This window comes from Oreochromis niloticus, linkage group LG3 (assembly GCF_001858045.2).
Source record: "Oreochromis niloticus isolate F11D_XX linkage group LG3, O_niloticus_UMD_NMBU, whole genome shotgun sequence".
NCBI lineage: Eukaryota > Metazoa > Chordata > Actinopteri > Cichliformes > Cichlidae > Oreochromis > Oreochromis niloticus.
Genome location: NC_031967.2, coordinates 13,863,870 through 13,871,062, shown reverse-complemented (window position 1 = coordinate 13,871,062; position 7,193 = coordinate 13,863,870). Strand labels below are relative to the sequence as shown.

The window sequence follows — 7,193 nt, the reverse complement described above, 5'->3', positions numbered from 1 at the left end:
TTTTTGACATGCCAGCAGCAGTGACAGTGACTGTTTCCTCCTGAGATTCAAGGATGCACACAAATAAAACTGTTAGCTAAAAAATAGTTTTACTTCTTTTTAACAAAATGATGACAAAAAAACCCCAAATAACTAAAAATATAAAAGCCTTCAGTATTCAGCAGTGGAAAATTTAAAACTCAAGACAATGTGAACCCTTGAGTTGTGGTCCATTTCACATTAGCTGAAGCTAACTTAAAGATGCTAGGATACTGCAGCGTGCATGCTAGTACTGCACTTCTTCTCATTATTATTATTACCTTTTAAATTCTTACTGCTGCTGATATTTTGTTCTTAATTATTTGTACCTGTTCAGTAGAGGAAATAGCTCTCACCTTTGAATGTGCTACAACAAACTATAAAGAAAAAAATGGACATTATGTCCCGCTTGTACCTTCGGCTACAGACTGTGATCAACCACCGAGCTAAAGCTCTTTTTGCTACGCTACGGCACACCTTCATCCTTCTTCCTCTCCTTTCGGTTGGCTGTTCCACCTCCATGTTTGTTGTAAGACTGCTTCACCCAAGCCAAAAAAACATGTTTTACAGTACTCATATTAGAGACTTCTTACAGTTATATTACGGACTTTTTAGCTTGTGTTGACCTAAACGATGAATTAATGCAAAAATTATTTAGTGAGTCGTACAGGCAGTTGCAGTATATGTACTACATTACAGCAGGTAGAGAAAGTACTTTTACTCCTTGTGAAAGAAAAACTTGACTATATGAGTTTATTTATTTAATGCTACTTGTACTCATAAGTGGTCATACTTACCACAAAAGCTGCCTCTAAATCAAAATGAATGAGTAGATCATTGATATATACAAGTCATTTATACTGTGCTCTGCACTAAGTGTACTTACACATTTGTAAGTTCTTGCTTTTTACTTAATAGCAGTAACGAAGTATTTATTACCTAAAATATTGCTGTTTTTACTTATGTACAAAATCTAAATCAGGTGTCAAACTTGTTTTAGCTTATTAGCTAAATTCAGCACAAATTCGATGCAGATGGCTGCCCCTCCCCCAGAGCCTGGTTCTGCTCAAGGTTTCTTCCTGTTCAAAGGGAGTTCTTCCTCCCCACTATCCCTCTGTACTCCACAGTCACCAGATCTCAGTCCAATAGACCATCTTTGGGATGTGGAGGAGCAGGAGATTCATATCATGGATGTGCAGCGCCTGTGCGATGCTGCCGTGTTCAACATGGACCAATATTTCTGAGGAATGTTTCCAGCACCTTGTCGAATCTGTGCTGCGAAGAATGAGGGCAGCTCAACCCAGCAGTAACAAGGTGCAGGAAATAAAGTGGCCAGTGAGTGTATATAAAGGAGTAGTTATTTCATTTTCCAGGGTATCAGACTTCGCTGCCATTTTCAGTCTTTACAAAGACATCCAAACTGGATCCTTTGGTGGATGCCTCCTTCGTTTGCACCTCTGATCTAAATGTTTAAACAGGCTCTCATCTGAAGCTGGTGGTTATCCATTTATAATGTTAGATGTCTTTTGTGTCCTAAACTGTTGGATGACCGGACATATTTGCATGTTTGAAGCAGCACTAAATAAAAAGCACTCGGATCAATTATATGCAATAATAATATAATATATACTCAAAGGGTCATGGGTATCTTTGAGGTGTAATCATTCAGCAACCACAATGGACCAACTTTTTATTTAAGCACACATTTTCCACTTTCATTACATAAACACAGTACAAAGTAAATTATTATTTAGCAAAGCTTTCCAGGACGTCTGGCACACACATACATTAGGTCTATTGTTTCCTCTAACCTAGACTTCCTAACATCTCTGGGAAGACACCAAATCAGCTCTGAAAACTCTAAATCAGGAATGTCAATCTCATTTTACATCATGGGCCACATGCAACCCACTTTGATCTTAAGTAGACCGTACCAGCGAAAGTCCCGTTAGCTACACATTTACAGTCCCTGAAATGTTTTAATACAAGATAGAGAAGTTCAATTTTAGCAGTGCGGCTCAGTTTTTCCACATGAAAAGAAATGCAGCTGTAGTAAATGGAAGAAATGTGTCTGAATGAATAAATAAATGTGTAAAATCACAAAAAAAAAACGTTCTGGCAGCTTTCCTGTAATTACAAAACAATGTTTTTCATTCATAGAACATCTTTTTTTATTTTTAAACTGAGCCAATTGTGAAATAAATACATTTTATGGTAAATGGTGAAAAAACAGGAACCATTTAACTGTTTATCTATTACTCAGTTACTGAAGTCTAGTTTGAATGACAATGGGGGAAGTTTTTAATAAGTAGGAAATGCTTTAAAGTTCATGAAAATACAGTTAAAAGTTCAAAATTCATGCCTTTCCTTCTCATTTTTTTAAAGCTATCCAGTGAGCTGGATTGGAGTCTCTGCCAGGCCGATTCTGGCCCCCAGGCCTTATGTTTGACACCAACGAATGAATGAATGAATCTGAGGCTTGAGGATCAGAGAGAACTGAATCACCAACGAGCGTTGCAAACCCGTAGCTTTGGCCCAAAACAAGAGATGCGACTATGAACCGGCGGGCTCAACGCTTTTCTGCGCGACCTTGTGTTTGACTTTGATAATAGCGCCGTTCACAGAACCATCACGCTTCAATATTTTAACACGGTTCATTAGGTTCATTCGAATTCACAAAGCACTCCTTCAACAAAACAGTATCGTCTCACCTCCATCAATCCCATTTTCCAGCCTACTCATTTTTGAGGTCTGCTTAAAAAGCCATTTAATGGCACACACCAAATCGTAATTGGCATTCTAATAGCAGTAAATGACGCCGACAAATACTCACCCATCATAGATACTACAAGCACTTTACAATCTTTGTATCCCCCCCGCCTTTTTAAAAAAAAAAAAACTAAAGTGGACATTTTCGTTCCCTCTTCACATCATCAGCGAGCGCAGAGATACGTGCACATAAATTCACAGAGAACGACACGTTTAACCCTCCCGCCCTCACCTCTTCCATGAAATAACCCTTTTAAATGCAAATACCTGGAGGCAACTGGCTTCTTATCGCACATTTCATTGTCTCCTTCGGGGTAGTGGGATGGAGAGCCTTTCTTCTCTTCATCTGCATGTAATTGCGTGCACACGGACACACACATACATGCAGCCACCATACAGTTGATGCTGGAGCAAAGCAGCTTTAGAATAAATTAGAGCAAAAGAAACTGCCCTGTTAGGCTAACAGACGCTATTAATTCTCGCTGACTGACAAAAGCACGAGAAGCAGAATTTAATTTAAAGTTATCCTGGTGGGAGAGCTGGCAGGGTCTTTGTTTTGATCTACAGGAGTGAGTGGGTAGCTGTCTAATCATATCATGCACTCATGTCATTTTTGAGCCAGTGGGTAGTTTATGACCACTTGAAGGCTTTTCGGTTCCTTATCGGGCGGGCAGAGCAGAGTATAGCGGGATTTTGTATTCCTGTGCACGCTTTCAGTTTAACAAGTCAAACAGGTGTTGGGTGAAGAAAGGCTTCAAGTGTCTACAAGATACAAACAGCACTGCAACCACCTGCTCTGCCTTACAAACCTATGAAGTAACACACTTTTCTGATCCTCTCACATCCTCTAAGGCTGACTCGAGGACAGCTGCGTTTCCAAGTGACATCATTATTAAGAAAACCTGACTCTGACTGGTGCCCGAGACCACTTTCACTGTAATGTGAGCCTATAAACATGCCCTTGCTGTCCTCTCGCAGATTAGACGCAGCCCTGCGGATGAGCTCCGACAGAGTAACACTGCCATCTAGTGCTCGATGGGAGAAACACATTTGGAAAAGTGATATCCAATCCCACGCAGGAGGAGGGGTCTTTGTTTAATGCAAAAACACAATTAAACACCATCTAAAAATCATTCCAATGTGGAGCAAAACAAACATCATGGTTTGAGCTGTACCCTCTACAAACAAGACAGGATCTGCAAACTGAATTGTTTTAAGAGCATTAACCATTTCACGAAACACATGAAGTAAAGACACGCTACGTGTTTGGCGTTACATTTTTCCCGTTACTTGCTTTCATTAGAGCCTTTATGGCCCTCGCCCTCATTTCCAGCTCCAGTAGCTCCAGCTGCTGAATCGACGGCTTACAAACGGCTGGGACGCCGCTAGAAACGGGTCCGCTGACATCTGGGGACTGCAGCGTTGTGCTCTGTTCTTTAGCCGCGACTTTGATGGGAGCGGAGGAGCACGCCAAGATCTCGCTCACGCTCTTGTCTATGTCGCTTTGAATGTCCTTCTTCGGCTCTGGATTTGCCGGCTCCGGATTTGCAGCCGGGTCAGTGCACAGCCTGCTGTCATCATCGTCGTCTCCCTCCTTCACTGCTGCAGTCTGCTCCTCTTTAACCGTCTGCTCCTCTTTAACCGTCTGCTCCTCTTTGGGTCCTTCTATGTCGCTGTCGTAAGTGTCTGCGTTTATGCTGAGGACGTCGCTCTCCTCACCAGAGCCGCCACCCTCTGCAGGGAACATTACAGTCATTTAAAATGTGAAACGTCTCTTTACGGCCTCCTTCCGTCTTTGAAGTCTATAAACGCCTCGGGGATGTTCTTGCAGTCATTACATATTAATTACCTTGCTTTGGGTCCTCGCTTTTTGCAGTTTCCTTGAGGCACGATGTAGAGTCTACAATACTGTCTTGCCTTGGCGGAGGGGGAAAAAATAAACATGTGAAATAAAAACACAGTCACAGCGTACTTGTTCTCTGATTAACTGTTTCACTCACTGGCTTTCCAAAGACTCCTCAGAGTTTTCATTGTCATTCCCGGTGGTCACCTCCTCCCCTTGACACAACGACACATTTTATGTGAAATTAAATGTTTTGCAGAAGTTTCAAAATGATTTTTTTTATAAAATAGAAACTTGCTTCAGTCTTACCTGCTAAGATCTGAATGAGATTTTTCTCCGTGATGGGTTCCAGCTGCTCCCAACACAGCGTTTTGATTTCCTCTACACTGCATTCCTGTAAACGACAACAACATCTTTAAAAAGTATCTCATGCTGGGATACTTTAATGGCCTCCCAAGCCTTTGGCCTTAGCTCCTGTCTGCATGAGAACTAATCAGTTCTTTTTATTTTCAGATAAAGAGGAAAAGTCGTACTACCGACCTGGCAACAAATATTTAAAAATAGCAGGTAAAATCCAGCTGTTTGGAAATGAAAACCAATGATGTGTGCCACTACTTCACAAAACAGAAACACAAATTAAATGTTAAATTCAGGGTCTACAGTAAGGCAGACAGAAAGATATTTGAGAGTCAAAATTTATAGGAAGGAAGTCTAACATTTCAACTGTGGCCTATTTACAAGTTTGACGAGAATCTGGGCAAAAATATTCTTTGAGTATTAATTATAATTTATTAAAGAAACACACACGTGCTTGATGCAGGTGGTCCAATCAGTCCAGAGTCACAATAAGACGCTGAGTTTTGCAGATAACCGACAACGAAAGCCTTTTCGAACAAATCACCTTGAGTTCATCAGGAAGCATCTTCCGTAGCTTCTTCTCCCCCAGCACATGGAAGCACTGCTCCAGCATCTCCCGCTTGTCACTGACGTAAGCTGTGATGGGCTGGAAGGCCAGGCTGAGGTCCAGTCCCCCTTCCTCAATGTCACTGCCAATCTTGTCAAGCTCAGGATCAGCGAGTTCGTCCTTGGAGTCCTTTAAAGCGGGGAAGAAAAACTAAAGCACGCAGCTGCACTCGTATACACAGAATATGCTCTGCAAACTTAAATAAATCTCCACGATTAGGAAACAAATAATTTGAACACAATGTTGTGACTCAGGCTGTTTTCAGTATTTTATTTAATTATTTTTTTTCTTTTAAAGAGAAGATACACTATTTAATTAACTGAGTGTAACAGCATGAAATCCAGCAGCACAGTTTGCATGAAAAGGGATCATTAAAATTCATCTAAAGCCAAATTTTACTGCTGCGTAGTGGCTGAAATCCTTTAACTGGTTCTTATTAGCTAAAAAAAAAAAAAAAAATGTTAACTACACTAAAAAAAAAATGATTTAAAAAAGACAAATTAAGACTTTCCTTTTATTATATTTAGACACTGCAGTGAATAAGCAGAGCAAACAATTCATTCAGTGCGACTTAATGAAAGTATTTTTTTTTTAGTAATACGATGGTTTTCCCTCAGAGAGCACCAAACCAACAGTGAGGCTTTAACGCTAAAATAACGTTTTTGTGACGATGCAAACATAACACATAACGCAATAATAACAATAATAATCGAGAGACACTCGAGGTTCACAAAACAGCAAATGCGTCAACTTTTCAATCATTTAAAACCAGTACGTAAATTTTAAACAATTTAATTTACCCTCACATTAACCCTAAACTTATTCACATATATTTGTGGCTGTTATACTCTTTTCTATGGAGTTTAGCAAGATGCTAGTACTGAAAGCCTCACCTCCAAACCGGGTCCCGTACTCCTGCGTTTACCGCTGTCATGTCGCTCCTCGGACTGAGAGTGCTTCCTTTTCTTCTCACTGGTGTTTGATTTCTTTTTGAGCATTTTAAACCCACTTAAACTAGTCCTGCACTGAAAATCGCTACAATCACCGAAGCTAAAGGTCCTGTTAAATATACGTCATAAGCGAGCGACGGCTTCTTCTTTGCGTCTTATATGTGGCATTATCGCCACCTACCGGACAGGAGCGGTTCCAGCTCGTGGCTCTCAGTGATGTCATTCACTGAGACTGGTTTGTTTATGCCACAGGCTTAGCTGACGGTAAAAGAATGAAGAATTCATTTAAAAGGTGAAATACGGTGCTTTTAAAATTGACTGCACTCCTCACCAAGACACAATACTGTGAGTTTTGAGCCAGCCCTGGATTTCTTCATATATAAATGTAAACGCAGCATATGAGGTAAAAACAATTCTAACCAGCATGAAAGACAATATTTGCTATGATCACCTTTATTCTTCAACACAGCCTGGGCTCTCTTAGAAGCTTTCTTGTAATTTCTTATTGCCCCCTTTTTTTTTCTTTTTTTTTTTCACAGCATCCTGAGTTTGGGGGAAATCGTGTTTCTCATGGTTCCTCACTGCTGAATCATTAAAAGATCGCTGTAACATTAATAAGCACTATTGTGTGAATAATTAGCAAGTTCAG

General features: G+C 40.4%; 1 protein-coding gene across 1 annotated transcript; it reads right to left on the bottom strand.

The window, feature by feature from the left end:
* Positions 1-1,694: 1,694 nt before the first annotated feature.
* On the bottom strand, positions 1,695-6,699 carry caap1 (caspase activity and apoptosis inhibitor 1). Its single transcript, XM_003450338.5, has 6 exons — positions 6,488-6,699; positions 5,532-5,723; positions 4,940-5,024; positions 4,788-4,845; positions 4,637-4,704; positions 1,695-4,521 (listed from the first exon to the last, which is right to left on the bottom strand). Exons 1-6 carry the CDS (start codon positions 6,590-6,592, stop codon positions 4,046-4,048), a joined length of 984 nt encoding a protein of 327 aa, XP_003450386.2. The 5' UTR covers positions 6,593-6,699; the 3' UTR covers positions 1,695-4,045.
* Positions 6,700-7,193: the final 494 nt, after the last annotated feature.

Excerpts from the sequence above, each read along its gene's own strand:
- caap1 (XM_003450338.5), bottom strand. The coding sequence starts at position 6,592 with ATGCTCAAAAAGAAATCAAACACCAGTGAGAAGAAAAGGAAGCACTCT. Across the intron at positions 4,705-4,787 it reads GAGGAGTCTTTGGAAAGCCA|GCAAGACAGTATTGTAGACT; the intron begins GTGAGTGAAACA and ends CCCTCCGCCAAG. Across the intron at positions 4,522-4,636 it reads AAGCGAGGACCCAAAGCAAG|AGGGTGGCGGCTCTGGTGAG; the intron begins GTAATTAATATG and ends TGTTCCCTGCAG.